Source organism: Sphaerodactylus townsendi, linkage group LG01, assembly GCF_021028975.2.
Source record: "Sphaerodactylus townsendi isolate TG3544 linkage group LG01, MPM_Stown_v2.3, whole genome shotgun sequence".
NCBI classification, from domain to species: Eukaryota; Metazoa; Chordata; class Lepidosauria; order Squamata; family Sphaerodactylidae; genus Sphaerodactylus; species Sphaerodactylus townsendi.
Window position 1 is genome coordinate 71,301,292 of NC_059425.1, and position 19,564 is coordinate 71,320,855.

Sequence of the window (19,564 nt, forward strand, 5' to 3'; positions counted from 1 at the left end):
ACCAGCTATTATTTACTAAGAGCTCATGTATCTAAGAGCTCATGTATCTAATCTGGAGGAACCGGGTTTGATTCCCCGCTCTGCCGCCTGAGCTGTGGAGGCTTATCTGGGGAATTCAGATTAGCCTGTGCACTCCCACACATGCCAGCTGGGTGACCTTGAGCTAGTCACAGCTTCTCGGAGCTCTCTCAGCCCCACCCACCTCACAGGGTGTTTGTTGTGAGGGGGGAAGGGCAAGGAGATTGTAAGCCCCTTTGAGTCTCCTGCAGGAGAGAAAGGGGGGATATAAATCCAAACTCTTCTTCTTCTTCTTCTATATCTAAAATTCCTTTGATTATAGGCAACACTATTGGCCCAGTCTCAGCAATATACAGGACATCTATTATCAGACCTGATGGTCCTGGACTGGAAATCTCATAATTATTCTTCAGTGTTTTTGCCTTGCAGAGGAATTGTTTAGAATAAAGTCTCACATCCTTTGTTGATGAAATTAGGGCAGAGTTCCGACCACGTCATCTGGAGAGGGCATGGAAGCACTACCAGAGTCATCTCCAGTGTCTTGTGGTACCCCTTCCTCTGAATATGATGGTGGGAGCTCACAGTAGAGTGGAGGTAGTGTTTGAACTGTTGACACTGAAGGATCTCTAGGATGGTTGCCTCTGGGACAAGGCTGTAGACCAGTAATGTGGGACAAGCTGGATCTGGTCCCAGGGCACTCAAGGTGGCATGTACATCTGGTGACAACTATAAGGACCCTGAAGATACCATTGAGCACTCTGCATGCTGTTGGGAATGTTTGTAGTGCTAAGTCGCAACTCCTTGTTAGCAAGACTTAGTCACTGCTGATACTGGAATCTCAATGGCATCATCATCAGACAGTGAACAGCCCCATCCTCTAAGAGATGGTAAAGGTGTGCAAGACTTCCTATACCCTATAGGTGAGGTAGATCAATGTTAAAGTAAAGAGTTATGGAACTGATGCAGAGGTGGGCTCTGCCATCGAGGTAAAGATGACCAATGTCAAGAAGGAGGTGTTTGACAATGAAGATTATTGGCATCAAGGGGACAGTGGGCTGTGACTACGCAAGGAGCTCTTTTGATGATGATGAGAAGGCAGTGATCAGCACCAAGGCAACAGAGATGGAGATCAGCATGAAGCTGAAGCAAGTGAGGTATTTGGGGGAGAGAATGACTGCTGACATTTCTGGATATGTTGTTGTTGTTTTGTTTCAGAGGCTTCTGTCTTAGGCTTTTTCTTTGCCTTTTTGGTCAGTGGTTCAGATCTAGCCCACTGTTCCAATGCAGAAAGGGCTGAGAGAGATGTTGATGTGACAAGAACTGAAGTCACCAAAGGCATATGAACTATTTTTCCTTTTCCTCAGGTTTATTGGGAACTACAATTAGGGATTTCACCCTAAAAAGCTGCCTTCAACTGTGAGGCCTTTTCCTGACTGTGGGGGTACTGATCCATATGTGGTTCAAGTTCAGCATTAGAAAGAGATTGATATGGGAAAATACGCAACAAACATAAATATTAAAACACAGTACACTTAAAAGTGGACAAATGACTTAATTCAAAATGAAGATATAGAAGCAACATTTCTCACCTGATAAGCAAAAGTTTACGACAAGTATCTAGAGAGTCATTATATCCATCAGGAATAACTTCTTCTTCTGGAGCATCCTTATCAAACCAACTTTTCCATCCCTTCTCGTTACGACAGATCTAAATATAAACCAAAAAAGGACGTGTTCACATTTCCCATTTTAAAGAATGTCTATTATAAATTCCAGGGGCTACCATCTCAGTGATGTTTTATCTACTATAGTAGTATATTTTGTATACTATTTTTATATCATGGGGAAATGTTCTAGCAGTTACAGTGGTTCATATTCTCATGTGTCTTTGTGGCAGAAAGATAATACAACAATAAGACATAGAAATATATAAACTTGAGATAATGACTGTTTATACTATCCATACATTTATATGTATAGACTGTCTGGCCTGTCTATACATTTATCCAATTCAGGGCTCCCTTGCACCTGCTGACACCTTTCCTGGTATCTGCCAAGTGTTTTTAGAAAGCAGACAAGGCCAGATGTTATTCTGGACTGCAAGGATTCTGATTGAATGTGCAGATTTTTTTTAGCACAAGGATCCGTAGCACAAGGATCTTTACTGACTGATTAAAGGTAAAAATATGATCATTTTAAAAGCATCCTACTTGCAGAGCTATGACATTTTGAAAAGTTACTATTAGAGCTACTCTCTTAAATTTTGTGGTTAGCTCCTTCTCCTCTGGCAGCCCTTTTATGATTGGCTGTGCACTGACCACCTTGCATCAGAATTTCAAAGGTGCCTGCAGGCTCAAATAGTTTGAGAGCCCTGATCTCATCTAACAAGATCCAGTGATGAAAAAATATATATGGAATATAAATAATTATGGCAATATTGACACCTGGTTCATGATTTCAGAAAACTGTGGCAGTTTGCTCAGCTCCACTAGATTCAGCCATGTCATATCAAGAATCCACCGGAATGGTTTAGGAGGACATGCTTTTAGATCCAGTGCTGCACCCCCTGGAAAAAATATCATTATTATTGTTATGTCTTCATAATTCATACTTGATATCACTAGATTTGAATTTTGGATTATCAAAGTAAACCTGCCAAACAACAGAGAATGAAAACTGGCACAGCTCAAAGGCAGACAAATGGAGACAAACTTGTGCTGGAAGCACTCTGCAAAAATATGTTTTGGGGTCCTGCAATTCCTTGAGAGATAAGTCCACTCACTAGAGAGTTAAGTCCTATTGAACTCAGTGCAACCTGCATTTGAATAAACACAGGATTTGGTGTTTTTAACTCTTGAGTATTTGCTTTGCCTGTGGAAGATTCAGCAGTCATTTGGAAAGAGTGTATTTAACTCAATCACAATCTCTGCTTGTTCCAGGCAGGTAGAAGCAATTGCAGGGGAGGCAAGCAGAAGCAGTTGTTGTTGTTGTTGTTGTTGTGGTGGTGGTGGTGGTGGTGGGTGGGTGGGCGGGTGGGCAGGCCCTGATTGGTCCGCGCAGGCAGAAGCAAATGTAGTGGTGAGCAAGTGAATGGGTGATCAGCAGACCCCTCTTGCTCTGGACAAGCAAAAGCAATTGCAGGGGGTGGGCAGAAACAATTGCAGTAGAGGGCTGGTGAGCAGTGGGCCCTGCTTGCCCCAGGCATGTGGAAGCAATTGTGGTGGGCAGGGGATGGAAGGAAATAATAGCGGTGGCAAGCAAGCAGGCAAACAGCAGACCCTGCTTGCTCCAGTCAGGCAGAAGCAATTGGTGGTGGTGGGGGAAGCAATTGTGGCAGCAAGCAGGCAAGTGGCAGGCCCTCTTACTTCAGGTAGGCAGAAGCAATTGATGTGTTGGGCAAGCAAGTGGGCAAGTAGTGGCCCCTGCTTGCTCCAGGCAGAAGCAATTATGGTAGGGAGCAGGGAGAAGCAGCAAGCAGTGGTGAGCGCACTGTGGGCCCTGTTTGCTCCGGGCAGAAACAATTGCAGCAGGTAGGGAGGAAGGGTGGGGGACTGGCCCAATGCATCCCCACGTGACCCCTGAAAGTGGTGCCTGGACCGTATGCCCCCTCTGTTCCTCCTAGACATGCCATTGCTTCTAGCTTAATTTTTTCAATGGTTGTGCAAATTATATAATGCTAGTAGGTTTTTTAGAGGGGATTTTTGCTCTCTCTGTGGAGTCCAGTATTTAGAAATTAGATATAGTAATGGAAAGGTTGCCAACCACTGATCCAGAATAGATGGATTTAGTGTGGTAAACAATGGCATTCTCAAAGGGGAATATTTATTATGTATTATCACCCTGCCCTTTTGTGAGAAGTTGGGTTTAGGGCAGCTTCCAATAAAAAAAAATCACACAATTAAAATATATAAATACTATTAAAACCAAACAAGAAATCAGAAGGAAATTGAGACTGGGAAAGGCAGAGGGGATCCGGCAGATACAAAGGTTTCAGACCATTAAGGGCCAGTGTGGTGTACTGGTTAAGAGCAGGTGGATTCTAATCTGGAGAACCGGGTTTGATTCCCCACTCCTCCACCTGAGTGGCAGAGGCTTATCTGGTGAATCAGAAGTGTTTCCGCACTCCTACGTTCCTGCTGGGGGACCTTCGGCTAGTCACAGTTTTTCAGAACTCTCTCAGCCCCACCTACCTCACAAGGTGTCTCTTGTGGGGAGAGGAAGGGAAAGAAGCTTGTAAGCCACCTTGAGTCTTCTTACAGGAGAGAAAGGTAGGGTATAAATCCAAACTCCTCTTCTTCTAAAGTCAACACCAGAACCTTGAATTTGATTCAGTATGCCACTTGGAGCCAGTGCAGCTGGCAGAGCACTGGTTGAATGTTTGCCCAGCACAAACTCCCTGTAAGGACTCATGTCATAACTGGGCCAGTTGGAGTTTTCAGAGCAGTCTCAAGGGTAGCCCTACATAGAGTTACAGTAGTCTGAGCTGGAGGGTACCATTGTACAGATCACAGGGGATAGTTCAGGGTGATATAAGTAGTCACCAGTACATTAACTTTGGGAGAATAGACATTTTAATAATAGACACAGAAAGTCACTGGTTTTGTTACTGGAGATTAGGAACTCAGCTTGTAGTTTGCACACTTAGCCATTGTCTTGACGTGCATTCTCCAATGGCTCCAGCACTTGTGGGGGATATGATTGAAGTCTATAAAATTATGCGTGGGGTAGAAAATGTTGACAGAGAGAAATTTTTCTCTCTTTCTCACAATACTAGAACCAGGGGGCATTCATTGAAAATGCTGGGGGGAAGAATGGGGACTAATAAAAGGAAACACTTCTTCATGCAATGCGTGATTGGTGTTTGGAATATGCTGCCACAGGAGATGGTGATGGCCACTAACCTGGATAGCTTTAAAAAGGGCTTGGGCAGATTTATGGAGGAGAAGTCGATGTATGGCTACCAATAGTGATCCGCCTTGATCTCAGATTGCAAATGCCTTAGCAGACCAGGTGCTCAGGAGCAGCAGCAGCAGAAGGCCATTGTTTTCACATCCTGCATGTGAGCTCCCAAAGGCACCTGGTAGGCCACTGTGAGTAGCAGAGTGCTGGACTAGATGGACTCTGGTCTGATCCAGCAGGCTAGTTCTTATGTTCTTATGTGATTTAAGTTAACTAGTTTAGTGCTAGTTAATGTTCATTTCTTAAAATAGCCATAAATTCTTAAAATATACAGACAACAAATGTTCAGATGTGAGAATCAAGCTAGGGTTCAAGTGTCTCTTAGTGCTGGGGGTCTCATTTTCAGCAATCCTTTACAGAGTTACACTCTTCTAGGCCCATTGACTTTATAGGTGTTAGAAGGATGAAATTCCGCTCAGGATTGTACTGTTAGATGTGTGACGTTATATTCCATGGGGGTTCCATGGGGGAATACATAGAAATGCAGATAGGACTGACACTTTGAACACAGTGTCAATAACAGTTAACAGGGCCTGATTTGGTGAAGGTAGAAAAAAGATGCTCTGGTTATATTAGTAACCTGTGCTTTCATTTAAAAGGTGACATCCAGAGTCACCTTCAGACTCTTGATGGATGGTGCTAATGTCAGTTCTACACCATGAGAAATGGGAAGCTGGCCTTGATAGTTTCAGTTTCAGACAGCTTTGTCACAACCACTCCAGAAAACTAGGCAACATAACTAGGGTGGTATCTAGTTGACTGCCCATAAACAGGTATAGCTGGCTGTCATCAGCATATTGTTTGCAACACAGTCAGAAGCTCTGGACCAGCTGAATGAAGGGGCACATGTAGATGTTAAATAAAATTGAGGAGCAGATTGCCCTGAGGGACTCAGCACAATAAAAAGTGCAACAACATCCTCTACCCTTGCACTACCCTACGTCCCTGACCTTGGAGAAGTGAGGCAAGCCACTGCAAGACTGTCCCACATATACCAACATCTGCACGACGGTGGGCAATTAGATTGTTGTCGACCATGTCAAACTCTACCAACACATCAATCAATAACAGCAGTGCTGATCTGCCTTGATCTAACTGTCTACAGAGATCATCCATGAGGGCCATTTTTTGTCTCTGTTCCAAGGCCAGGTTGGAAGCTGGACTGAAATGGGTCCAAAGCTGATCTTCCAGGAAAACTTGGAACTGTTCCACTGCCACTCTCCCAATTACCTTACTAAGGAATGAAGGATTTAACACTTGGCAGTAACTGGATGGATCCAAAGATGGCTTCTTTAAAAGTGGCTTTTCCACTGCCTCTTTCAAAACTCCTGGGAATACCCTTGAACAGATTGATAATGTCCACTAGGGGTACATATCCCATTACCATCGGCTTTTACCAGCCATGATGAACACATGTCCAAGGAGAAAGTGATAGGGTTCACAATCATGAAGATCCTGTCTACATCAGTCCTGGATAGTTGACTAAACTGATCTAAAGCAGGACCTGAAGATGACCAAGGGGCCTCCAGCCGCCTGCTGCATCAACACTGTCAGGGAGGTCCTAGCAGAGGAACAAGACTTTATCTACAAAAAAGCTCACAAAAACATCACAGCAAATCATCAAATCCCTATTATTCTGGAATCCCTCTGAGAAACACATCACAGATTGAAAGCTGCTGTTGTGTTATTGCTGTGTCACTGGTTGACCAAAGGTACACAACTTCATTGTAGTAGCATACAAGGAATTTGTTCTACTTGAACACTTTTTTGAAATACATAACTTGTAACGTATCATTATCACAACAAAACAATTCACTAAAACTAATGCAGAGAATATCAATGCCTATGGGAACTGCTGCCCTTTGGTATTACAATTTTGTATTCTTAATAGGAAATAGCTGAATACCTCTAAGATGAATGCTTACATTTTTGCCATTATCTCCCTTTGCAAAAGCAGAGAATCAGTTTTCTGGCTTCAATTCATTTTGTCTGCTACAAAATTTTAATTGCCCTAGTTTCATAGCATTATAAATGATTATTGTATTAATTCATCCTCTTTCCATCTGGGATGATAATGCATTATGGACAATTCTACATTTCTGTCTGACACATACACATTTTCCTTTATTATTAACTTTCTTTTAAAAAATCTTTCTCTGTGACTAATACAAAACAAGAGCCACTACTAGCTCTAATAGAGTCATACACAATAGTCCATCAGCAGCATTGCCTCCTTTAATATTCTGAACCCATATAAAACTTTTAATCTTTAAAAATGTGGGTGCATTAACTGAGAAATCAATCAGAGATAGTGGAAGTCCGTCTTAATAGTTCCAATAGCAAAGTCAAAAGCTGATAGTCTTCCTAATAATCATTCAAAGCATACGCCAACTACTTTTAATGAACAATAATATGGTCCACACATACTGCTTTGCAGAGATACTGTCAGAATCTCTGTCCTACTCCCTATCTTCTGAAATTATTTTAAAAAACCATTGAGGAAAACTTTTCTGCAGTGACTTTCCATTTATGTAGGATATTTCCTGTCATCCATTGGTGCTGAGTCTATTGATCTTTAAGTACCAGGTCTTAACTTGATGCTTAAACCTGGTGTTTACTTGCCCAGGCACTTTCTTCATGGGGATGGAAATGTGTGGTTGTTATCAACAGTTCTGTTGCTTTAAAAATATTTTTATTTTGTTAATTGTTTATCTACTGCTGTTGTCATTCAATTATTCTGCTTTTACTTGACTTACACTGCAATCCTAAGTGCAAAAGGACAACAGGATTACACCTTCTTAAGTTCATTTAAATCAATGGGCTTAGAAAAGTACAACTTTCCTTCAGATTCAGTGTTGGTCTGCTTTTTACCTTCTACTATCGTATTTTATGGATTTGTTTTATTGTATTTCACCTGTATTTGACTATTGGTGGAAACCATTTTGGGGGTCTTCAGAATTTAAACCTGATGACTGAAAACATTAACAAGGCTACTTATATATGGATGACAGGGGTAATTGATTAGCTCCAGGTGCTGTAAAGAACAGAAAAGACAGCTGGACTAGTTCTTGGTAAATACCCTAAAAATTCAGTAAAATTTGGATTCAGATTTATTTGGGCATAAAACTATCTGTATGCCCAAATAAGACAAATAACAGATTCTGATATACCCCAAAATTCGGATATATCTGAAAAATTTGGGTCCATTTGAAATTTTTTGTATTTTTGGGTGTTTTTTCATGTTTCAGACTGCAGGGAATGCATTTTTAAAGCCAGTGACACCAAAATTTCAGGATATCACCTGTTCTGATGTTACCACCTGAGTTTGGTGGAGTTTGGTTCAGGGGGGCCAAAGTTATGGACCCCCAAAGTGCATTGTATCTATTATGTATTATTGGTTGTACTATCGTTTAGTGTTGTCCACTGCCCTGAGCCCTCCAGGGGAAGGCGGTATATAAATTAAATTTAACATAACATAACATTAATGGATGCATGTATGTGGGCAGGTCTACAGCTTTAATAAGGTTTCAAAATCATGAATAATGTTTTATTAAAACTAATGCTTATAACATAGATTAATATCAGTGAGTAGTACCGCATGAATGATTCACATGTTGTGAGTTGTCATGAAATAAACATGTACATCTGTAAGCCATTATGTGGACATCACAACAATGTATTCCAAGCCTCTGCAACAGGATACAATATAATCAAGATTAAATTATTACCTTTAATGAGTGCTTGGAATTCCTTTGGCTTCACTTGGCCCCTCTGAAGATCAATTTTTAATGTCAGAAGCAGTGTAAAGAGAAATTTGTGGTTTTCATACAAGCCTCTAACAGAGTATACAAATGTTTCATATGTCAAAAAATCTATAATATTTGAGATTCTTTTCTGTGGGATAGGGGATTTCTCAGATCTACAACAAAAAAACAAAAGCAAGCAAGAAAGGTGAGTAATGTAAATATCTGATGGAATGGGGATGGACAAAAGAAATAATGAACCTTTGAAGAGTAGCAATAAGAGCAGTGTTCTTACCTTGCCATTGACTGATCAAATAGTTTTAGAAATTGAGCCAGTGAAGTTTGGTACATAGTATTGACCATGCTCATTTCTGTGATAAGAAAATAAAGAATGCTTCCTCGTGTAGCAGCAGGACGATATTCCTCTTGTGCTGTGTTAATTTTTTTCTCTGTCTCTCCCGCAACCTCCAGTTTTTCTGATACCTCCATAGCAGTTTGTTTGGTGGTTCGCAAAACACCAATCAAAGATTCATCATCCACCAAAGAACCTAAAGAAATGTTTCAAAATGGATTTTAGAACTTACTCAGATCTAAGCACAAAAAAACTAAGCATGAAAAAAATATAAGAGTGAAGTAATTCTTTAAATTATAAACAAGGAAAAGATTAAACTTTAAACAATATACTGATAGTTTATTTTATTTAATGTTATGTATCTTGCAGCAGCAGCAGAAATCCAGCCCAGCAACAAATCAGAATGAGTAATGTAGAGGGCACCTGAGTCTAATTCTACCACCAGGGCTGGAAAAGGACTATGCCTGGGACATTGGGAAGTCACTGCCACATATAGATGGACTAGATGAGCTAGTCCATCTATAGTCTGAAATGGGATAAGCTTCATATGTTTGTCATTTCATGTTCACAAATGCTTATGAAGAAAGACAGTGCCTGTTGCTCTAGTGTCCAGGAACATTAAAACATGTTTCATCAGAGCCAGAGGAGAAATCTACTATTTCAAACAGACTTTTCCCTATAGTTACCTCTTCACAGTCATAAGTGTGCAGTACTTCATATCTTTATGGACAGGCAAGGATACAGGAAACTATTGAGCATGTTTCACAGATTTGTCTAGTGGCATAAATATGGTCATAACAAATAGCATACAAGGTAGTATACCATTTCAGATTGCATGTGAAGAACTTCAAGGAGATACGAGGCTAGAGCAAGGCTAGAGTGTGGGCAAGGCTAGAGCAATTCTCCCCAATATCTAGTTTTCTATGTGCAGAGGTTTTTTCCCTATAGCGGATCACCTACAGTTTACCTACCATTAAAAGTCGTTTAGTCTAGGAACAAGCTACCTACTGTGATTGTGGTGGGTTTTCCGGGCTGTGAAAGCCTTCAACAATACATACCTACTGTGAGTCTGCCTGCCAATGCCTCCTCAGATGAGGAAGAGATGAAGAAACTGGCCTCAGCCCTTGGATGCCGTGGGAAGATCCACTGGACAAGGCAGATACTCCATCAGGTGCAAAGGGGGAATCTCAGGTTCAAGTTAGCATGTCACACTTTCAGTCTTGCAGCAAAAGATCCAGAGATGAAATATAAAGGCTGCAGCTGTCAGCCTCACCCTTGGTGTCTCCAGAGCCCTCAGAATGCCAGAGAAGGCAGGCTCAGAGGGAAGCACAGGAACAACACCATAGTGTATGATTGGCAACCCAGTACCAGTAAACCTCTGCCTATGAGTTTTGAGTCTTGTCTACAGCACCTGTATATCTGTTTGTGCCTTGCTGAGGACCTCAGTGTGCATGCCACCCTATAAATTATTAACCTTCAAAATGTCCTTGGTTAGGTCTTGCTTAGGTCTTGTAAACTCAAGACTGTGGTTTCCTTTATTAAGTCAGTCCATCTCAAGTTGGGTCTCTCCTTTTCCTGTGGCCTTAAATTTTTTCTAGCATTATTATTTTTTCCAGTGATTCTTATTTTCTCATAATTTGACCAAAGTACAATAACCCCAGTTTAGTCACCTTAGTTTCTAGAGAGTTAAGGCTTGATTTGATATAGAACTCTTTTTGGTGGTCAATGGCATCTACAAAAATCTCTTCCAGTACCTCACTTCAAATGAATCAACTTTTTCATTGTCCAGCTTTCACACACACACACACCTAGTAATGGGAAATGGTATGGCATAAATTATCTTGGTCCCCAGTGACATATCCTTACACTTAAGAATCTTTTCCACCTCCTTCTTGGCTGCCCTTCCCAGTTTCAATCTTTTTATTTCATGGTTGCAACCTCCCTTTTTGGTTAAGGATTGAGTCAAGGAATAGCAAATCTTGAAGAATTTTGATTTTTTCATCGTCAACCTTAAAGTTGGGTAATTCCTCAGTAGACATTACTTTCATTTTCTTGGTGTTCAGCTTTAATCTTGCTTTGGTAGTTTCTCCTTTAACAGCCTACAGTTGTTACTTCAAGTCTTCATTATTTTCTGCCAGTAGTATAGTTTCACATGCATATTTCAAATTGTTAAAGCTCCTTCTCTCAATTTTCATGTCATCGTCATCGAAATTGAATCCATTTTTCCTTATGAGACATTCTGTATACAGAGTGAAGAGATATGGAGAGAAAATACATTCTGGTCTGACACCGTTGTCAACTGGAAACCATTCTGTTTCATCATATTCTGTTCTCACAGTAGTCTCTTGTACAGAGTACAGGTTGAGCTTCAAAACAATCAGATGATGTGGTACACCCATTTCTTTTAAAACCACTCTGTCATGGGTCAGCCAGTACTTGATGACAGTGGGGATTCATCAGAGGAAGAGGGGCCCTGTTGCTAGTTCAGTGCCAGGATAAGGCAACCATCAAGGGAGTGTGGAACTGTCAGAGCTGGGCATATTTCTCCCAGCCCTGAACCAGCAAAGGAAAGTCAAGTGGATGCTCCTAGCTTTACAAGGTTAACTACAACACTGGAGCAACATAGGAAGCATCTGCAAATGGAGCTGCAAGCTAGGTGGCATAGTGCTTGCCTCCTTGCTTGGCATCAGCTGCCTGCCAATGGTGAAGATGAGTCATTGCAGGACTGTAGCTGAAGCATTGGGAGCAGGGCTATAAAAGGCTCCTAGGAGATGCTGTAGATCATGGTCGCAATGAATGCAGAAAATGTCACTCCTCTGACTGAGATTCTGAAATTGGTCTTTGGACTGGATGTTGCTTGCTTTCCGTATGAAAGCTTGACCTCTATACTGAATGACACTGCCTCCTGGAATACTCCTGTAAGGAATTCCATAGACGCAGAAATAAAAGGCTTTGGGAGTCAAAGTCCATTTATTAAGACATCTTAGAAAGCTCAAGTACACGCAGTGGCAGGAATGACACTTCCCGCCAGAAGCACAGGTTATAATACCATTCACCCCATCCCCCCTTCCTGCTTCCCATGGGAACAGAGTCTTCATCTCCCGCGCAAAGATAAAGTCTCCGCCGATGCATCTGGCCTATCGCCCGGGCTGTGGAATGTACTCAAGGTTACTTCACCATCAACACCACTGAATCCTTTACACTCTGCCTCCCCTAAAGAAGACCCCTTCCCCCCAGGTTTATGCGGAAAGGCGCGGTGAAAAGCAGAAATAAGGGTGGGGGCTTCAATGTTTTCGGAATAAACCCATTGATTATACTCCAGAGGAATATCCCACCCTAAGAAACTAAATATTGCAAAGCGTTTACATTAAAAGTTTCGAGAGTCCAGGATAAGCGTCAATTTCACAGTAGTGCTTGTATTAATCACATAATAGTCGGTGGGGGCCTCCTCCATTCGGAGTCGCGGCCAGGCATCGGAAGCGGGAGCCTCGTTGAGCAAGCTGGAAGGGATCACAGGATGGATGTTACTAAGAGAGTTAGAGCAAAATCTAAGCGAAAGCAGTGACATCATTAATCACTTTAGTAATCTTGAAAAGGTCCCACAAATCTCTTGCCAAGTTTTGGAATATTTATGCACGCCTCTGAGATTTTTTTTTTGTATGAATAAATACACCCAGGAGCCTTACCACCACGCAGAGGAAAATCCGGAAATGCGGTGTTTATCCGGCTTGCAGTTTTGGGAGTCCTTTGCTTGTTGTAAAGAAGCGGTCTGGACCGACTTCCATCCCTCGACTAGGGGATGAAATCTCATTGTTGAAATTCTGGGGTCCCAAAGCTGCTGCGGGTAGTTGTGGGCAACGGGCGGCCGAAGGAAGCTGCACCAGACACAATTTCAAAGGGGTTTTCTTTGTACTACTATGAACACGCGCATTGTTGTAGTATGCGTACTCCGCGAACGGAATAAGCTCTCGCACTAATTGTCTTGGTGGTAGCTGCTGGTGTAACAACGTAAATACTGCTCTAGGGTTCATGATTCGCTCTCTCCGTCTCGCCCGTCACACTTTGAACGTGGTAGGGGCGGCGACGCAGTCGGGTAAGCTGCCCCCAACAACCCTAAAAAAACGCTTTCCAGAACTTCGAGATGAATTGGGGGTCAAAGCGGGTCGAGACCTCACCCTTATACGGGGCGGAAATGGAGACGGTAAACATGTTGAATAAACAGCCGTGCCAACTTAGGAAGCGGAGGGGATAGAAGCAACATGGAATAAAAATGGGCTTGCTTGAGAGAATCAAGTCTACCACTCACCCATAAAACCACCGTGTTGCCAGCTGACTTTCGGGCAAATCTTGTAATAAAATCCATGGAGATGACTTCCCAAGGGCGTATGGAGGCTACCGGGAGAGGAGTTCTCTTAATAGGTCCATGGGGCTTTCCCGGGATGGTTTTGGCTTCTGCACAAACCGAGCAGCCTTTAATGTATGCCTCAATGTCTCTTGCGCATTCTTGGCGCCACCAAGAACTGCCGGGCGGCTAAAATGCAGAGTTTTCAAAAGCCAAAATGTCCAGCCGAACGGTTCGCATGCGTGGGCAAGCTTTCAAGAACCTGCTTCTGGCGGAGGGGGGGGGGGAGGCCATCGTGCCAACAGTCCCCCCTCCGCCAAACTCCATTCTCCAAACGCCAATTGGGAGTCTCCTTGCGGCACGCTGGAGGCTCGTGGCAGCCCTCTCGGGCCTCACCTCCAGTTCCCGCAGGGAAAGCGAGAAGCGACGACTGGGAACGGGGGGTGGAGGAGAAGCGGACGTTTGAGATCGGGTGACAGCCAACCCCAACCTGGGAGGGGAAAGAACAGTGCGTGGAATAAGTCTGCGGTAAGGCAGCCCCACCCTCTCCCGGTGTAGGCTGGTAGAGCCGATCCAGCCAGTTTGTTGGTTTTCCCAGGAAAAAAATGGACTGTAAAGAGAGAAACGGTGAGAAAAGAAATCGCCCAACGTTGTTTTTATGGACATCTTGAGGGGGGTGGAAAGAGCTGCCAGGTTTTATGATCCGGACCAAACTTGAAAGGGGTGCTTAGCTCCCCTCCAGTTTCCAGTGCGGCGCCCTAAGTGGAGAGTGCTACTTTGATGGCCGCAGTCTCTTTGTCTCCCACAGTCCAGTTGGAGTTCGGCACCAGAGAATTTTTTTTAGAATTAAATAAGCAATTACACGGAACCAGTCCTACTCATCTTTATTTTTTCTGCAACAGGGCTGCCCCAAGTGCTTTGGTCCGGAGGCGTCCACGCGAACCACCAAACAGGAGATCTGGGTCAGGGTGCTTTAGGATAGGTTCGTGAGTAAACGCGATGAATTTTAATATGGATTGAAAGGCTGTTTGACATTCCTCAGACCACAGGAAAGGGGGGCCCCGGGCTTGGCGGACAGTGTGTGGATCTTTTACCCTTAGTGCGTAAGAGGTCTGTGAGGAAGGGAGAGTCAGTTCAGCAAATTGGGGTATAAAATCACGGTAGAAATTAGCAAAACCAAGAAACGTACTGGAGTTCTTGCTACTGCGGTTGGTGGGGGGCAGGCCATTGGAGGATCTTCGTCAATTTCCTAGTAGAGGATCCATTTTTAAGCCCTCGGGCTTGAGATCCGATAACCCAAATAGTCAATGGAGGTCTGATGAAAACAGCATTTGGAGAGTTTGGCAAAGAGAGAGTTGTCAAACAAAGCCGTTTCAATACCTCTCTGAACCAATATTTCATGCTCTTCTTATAGTTTTGTCAGAGTAAATTAAAACGTCATCTAAGAGTATACAACAACTCCCTTTGTACAGTAAATCATGGAGAACTTCGCTTGATAAAGGGCCATGAAAGCTCGAAGGGCCCCACTTAACCCTAATGGCATTATTAATATTCAAACTGTCCAAACTTTGTGTTAAACGCATGATCAGGGTGTTCATAGTATCCTTCAGCAATTCTGACTCTGTAGTAAAAGCTTTCTCTCAAGAGTCCAATTTAGTAAAAAAAAATGCGTCCTTTGCCGAAAAGTGCAATCTAAAAGGTCCTTTGATCAAAGGCAAGGATATTTATTGGACAGGGAGACCGCGATTGAGACCTCGATAATCTGTGCAAGAAACGTGAAAGACTCCATCTTTCTTTTTGACAAAACAAAACGGGGAGCAGCGCGCGGTGTGTGTTTGGTAGCCCGGCCGTGATGAACCTCAGCGAAAGCAAGGTTCTTCTTGTCTAAGAGAGGCACGAAGTTCCTTCTCCTCATTGGGACTCATATCACCGAGTTAAGATTCTACCCTTGAGTAGTTGTGCCCCTGGTTGTATGACAATTTTACAGTCCCAGTGTCTCTGTGGGGTGGCAACTGATCGCATTCCTGCTCCTAGAAAAACTCTGGCTAGATCATGATATGCAGGTACAGGATGCCAATAGAATCCCGGGAGCAATCACTGAGGAAGCCAGGGAGGGGGGGTGTGTCAGGAGACGTTGGAGTTTTCTTCCCAATTCATGTGTTCACCGCATGGGGAGGGTCAGTGAATTCTAGGATCCCTTTCTTTTCCAAAATGAATTTTTGGTTCATGTAACAATAAACTTCAAGCAGCATGCACCCCAAAACTATGGAGTGTTTGCGGCCACTGAAGCTTCAAAATGAAACTAATTTTCTCCCAATAGTGCAAGTATGGCGGAGGGAGAACCGGCTGTGTTTTTTTGTACTATGGGCCGGTCCTTCGTTTCCGAGGGGGCTACCCGTCCATTTGGAGTGAATGGTATGGGCTTAGCCAGGGGAATGCGGTCTGGAGACCTAGCTCCTCTGCCACCTGGGGCCGCATTAAGCAGTGGGAACAGCCGGAATCCACAAGGCGTCGAGGCTATAATGCGAGTGTGTTTAGCGGGGTTGGCCAGAAATGCTTGAACAGTAATGGGAGGCGCTTGCACTTCACTCACCGCTATCAGAAGTCGGGCCCATGTCCGCCATGGGGGCTGAAGAAAGTAAACAGCTGCTTCCTCTCCTGGCTCCTCTGGCTGGCTTGCGTCGGTCACCGCTTTTAGACTTGAGCCAGTGGGAGTACGACCCTGACTCCGCGTGGTGGTTTGGCAGGACGGAGGTGCGCTGTGAGCTGGAGCGAGTTGGTTTTTGCTTCTTGGGACAGTTGGCGGCTAGATGACCTGGCCCTCCGCAGTAAAGACACAACCCAAAGTCGGCGCACGTGGCGTTCCAGAGAGTGGTTTCGGTAGGAGCCGGTGGGGCTTGATTTGGTGGACACAGGCTAAGTGGTTTTAGGGCGTGAAGCAAGGCCTCCTTGACGAGCGTATTCCAAACGAGACGCCACCTGGAGACCCCAACTGGATCCAATCTAAAGCAGATGGTACGAGGAACCCGGAATTAAAAAACACCGCTTTCATCGTAGTTTGCTGTCCACCGCGCATCCGGTAGAAGTATTCGCATTTCATGCGTTCAGGCCACTCAGGAGGAAGCTCGAGGCAGCCGCCGCGACAGCAAACTCACCGGACAAATTCTGCAAACGGGCGGTTGCCTTGCTGGATGGTTTTGATGGTGCGGATAGCTTCATTCTCGGGCGCCTGGATCTTGTGCGTAGCTCTTAAAGCTTGGAGGAACAGTCGGGCACTGTCACGAGAGTCCTCATCCTGCAAATCCAAACAACGAGTCACGAACCAGTCGGCTGCTGCCCCATCCAGGACTGAGCCGATGATAATCCGTGTATTTTTCGGCCGTTCAGACCGGTATAGATCATCAAGTAGTCTTCCAAGTGGGCATTGAGTTGCAAGATGAAGTAGGAAGTTTGGAAGCGGTCCCATCAAAACGGGCTGGTATCGGGGGGGCCGATAGTAGCCCCGTTCGACTGGCCCTGGCAAGCCTGCTGCCAGGAGGTGGTTGCGCTGGTTGAGCAGGTTGGGCAGAGCAGCTGTTATGCACGGGGGGGGCCGGAATCGGGGGCGCTGGCGGCATACAGCTATGGCGTTCGGGTGGCGGGACCCAGGCACAGCGGCCCCCCTGGCACCCGGCCTGATCAGTAACAGCATAGGCTCCAACTTGGGGGCCCCTGGTCTGCTGCCTCGCTTAGTTTACTCTCCAACGTGAAAGCCAGCCTCCCTCTCCTTGGCGAGCCAATGCATCTTGAGTGCGCGATGCAAAGCAGCTTTTCTCGTTCTAACTTAACTGGAGTTCGTCCCGTTTATGGGGCTTCCAGTAGAGTTCACTTTGGTGTGGCGCAGAGCTCCATGGAACGGCTTTCGCGTTGCTGTTGTAAATCCAGTCTGGACTGTTTCCAGGACTTTATCATGGACTGACAGATTCTGGAGCATATTAATGTCGTTGGAGCTGGCGTCTTTGGCAATGCGGTCCAACTTCGGAGCTGGATAACTTTGGCGTTACTTTGTTCCCGGTCCCTCTGCAGGTTTCGCTCTTGCTGCAACTGTGCCCGTTCCTTCCTCCCATAGCTGGCGCTTCACGGTTCCATGCCGCTTGGTATCATCTCGAAGTCGCCCTACTTCCTCATCCCAGTCTTCTCTCGATGGGAGAGGAAACCCGGAATCCGGCTGGGAATGCAGGCTTTCTTCAGACTCTTCGTCATCAGGAGGCGAGCCATCGGGGACACCGTAGCCGCCCGTAGTCGCCGGTGGCTCCCGAGGCACCTCAGGTGCGGCCGCCGGAACGGGATAGGGGTCCGATTGGGGAAGCGATACGGATACCCCTCCCAATTCCAGATTGAGTCCCGGTGTCCTTTGGACGGGCCCCAGTGCTGTGCAATACGGTGGTTCCTTGGGAGCATCACCAAAATACGAAGTCCAGGAATCGTTCAATGGATTCCTGGAGTTGCCGCGATGAAAGGTGAGCGTCAAGCCCGTCTCCTCCACATGACAGGACCTGCATCTGATGGTTTTGTAATAATCCACCACGAGAACGGGTAGAGATCCGATCCACAGGCGCTCGATCCATGGACAATACAAACTAATTTCATGGAAGTCCCCATTGTCGTCGCTTACGTCCCTTCGTTCCAACGGTGAGTAAAGGAAGACTTTACGTGCTGATCACGAGGACGGGAAAGAGCCACCAGCGAGGCCCGATTCTCCTGCCGGTTTCTCCAGATCCAGAAGGGAAAGGCGTCGGAGTCTCTTTGGGGGCTACCGCTTTACTTCCTCGCCAGTAACATTCAAACTCTCTCCATGTCGCCAAGCACAAGAGGTCCACTGCACAAGAATATAGATGAATTAGGATTCCTGCCACAATGTAAGGAATTCCATAGACGCCAGAAATGTCTAAAAGGCTTTGGGAGTAAAAGTGACATAATAATCCAGCCAAAACACCATATACAAGAGGCAGCAATAGCAAAAGAAAAGAGATGCTGAATTCACATTTCCTCCTCAAGTTCTGTGGGGTGACAATCATGGGTTTCTGGGACTGCTCTAACTGGTAGGGCACCTATGGAGGACCATGAGACCATTCGTTGGGACTGTTCATGGTCAAATAAGCTACGGAATGTCAGATAGGGAGGGAACAGCTGGTGCTGAGGCAGCTGTTCTGCATTCAGTTGAGTACATACAAAATAATGACCGAACTATAATGCGGATATGAAATTGGGTATCCCCTTAAGCATGGTTTGTTCTTGACTTAGCAAGATGGACAAATTCCTTTAATGCAAGCTCAAACGCTCACAGTAACACAGGTGTTCATTTAGCTGTTGGTAGGTGGGGGCTCCTGGGAGCTTCCTGCTTGACCTTGTCCGGGGCTGAAAAAGGATGGCTGAGGTCAAGGAAAACACATCCAAATGCCCAGTGAGGCTGGAAAAGCGCAGGGGCAGAGGCAGGATCTTCTGTGAAGCAGAAAAAAATTGTGCAGTGTTGAGTGGGCTTTGAATTCTATGGTACCAGCTAAGGCTGACAGCTGTTGAAGTGCCACATTCATAATAAAATGTTTAACACCTATATGGTAGCCTGCCTTGAAATAAGATCCTGATTTAATGAAATTCTTCTCACAATATAATGTTATCCAAAGGGCATGGGATAATTACCACTTCCTGTCCTCAATAAAAGTGGTCCTTTAAGTGAAAGGCTGTCTTCTAGGTGTGTTCGGAAATATTTATGATTCAGTGTTGTCTACCCTTGAAAAGAAAAAGTACTCCCTTGAAGAAAAAGATACTCCTGAATGGTGTTCTTTTTAAGTATTCAAACTGGGTTCTTAATGTTAGCCTCCTAATAATATGAGGGAGGTCATTTGGCTGAGGATGGGTAGAATAGAGGTTGGAAATAGTTTTACTGAGGACACCAGCAGGTCCAATGACTGGTCCCAGGAACTTTCATTTAGAACTTAGGGCTCTGAACAGCTCATTAGGCTCTGGTGACATGCTGGTCTGAGTAGGCGGGCTGCATAGGGTATTGCAGTGATTCCAGGCAGTGTGAACAAATCATGAACATTTGTGTAAACAGAACACTACTGGTGACAGAGTTTTGAGATGAACACAGAATGTGGGAATAAATAAACA

At 44.6% G+C, this 19,564-nt stretch overlaps 1 protein-coding gene across 1 annotated transcript in view; it reads right to left on the bottom strand.

The window, feature by feature from the left end:
* The window catches only part of DNAH8 (dynein axonemal heavy chain 8), a 195,288-nt gene that overhangs the window by 27,540 nt on the left and 148,184 nt on the right, over window positions 1-19,564 (bottom strand). Inside the window, 5 exon segments of the mRNA XM_048505004.1 lie at window positions 1,608-1,726; window positions 2,463-2,584; window positions 8,706-8,896; window positions 9,016-9,268; window positions 11,894-11,988. Coding sequence (XP_048360961.1) covers window positions 1,608-1,726; window positions 2,463-2,584; window positions 8,706-8,896; window positions 9,016-9,268; window positions 11,894-11,988 — 780 coding nt within the window.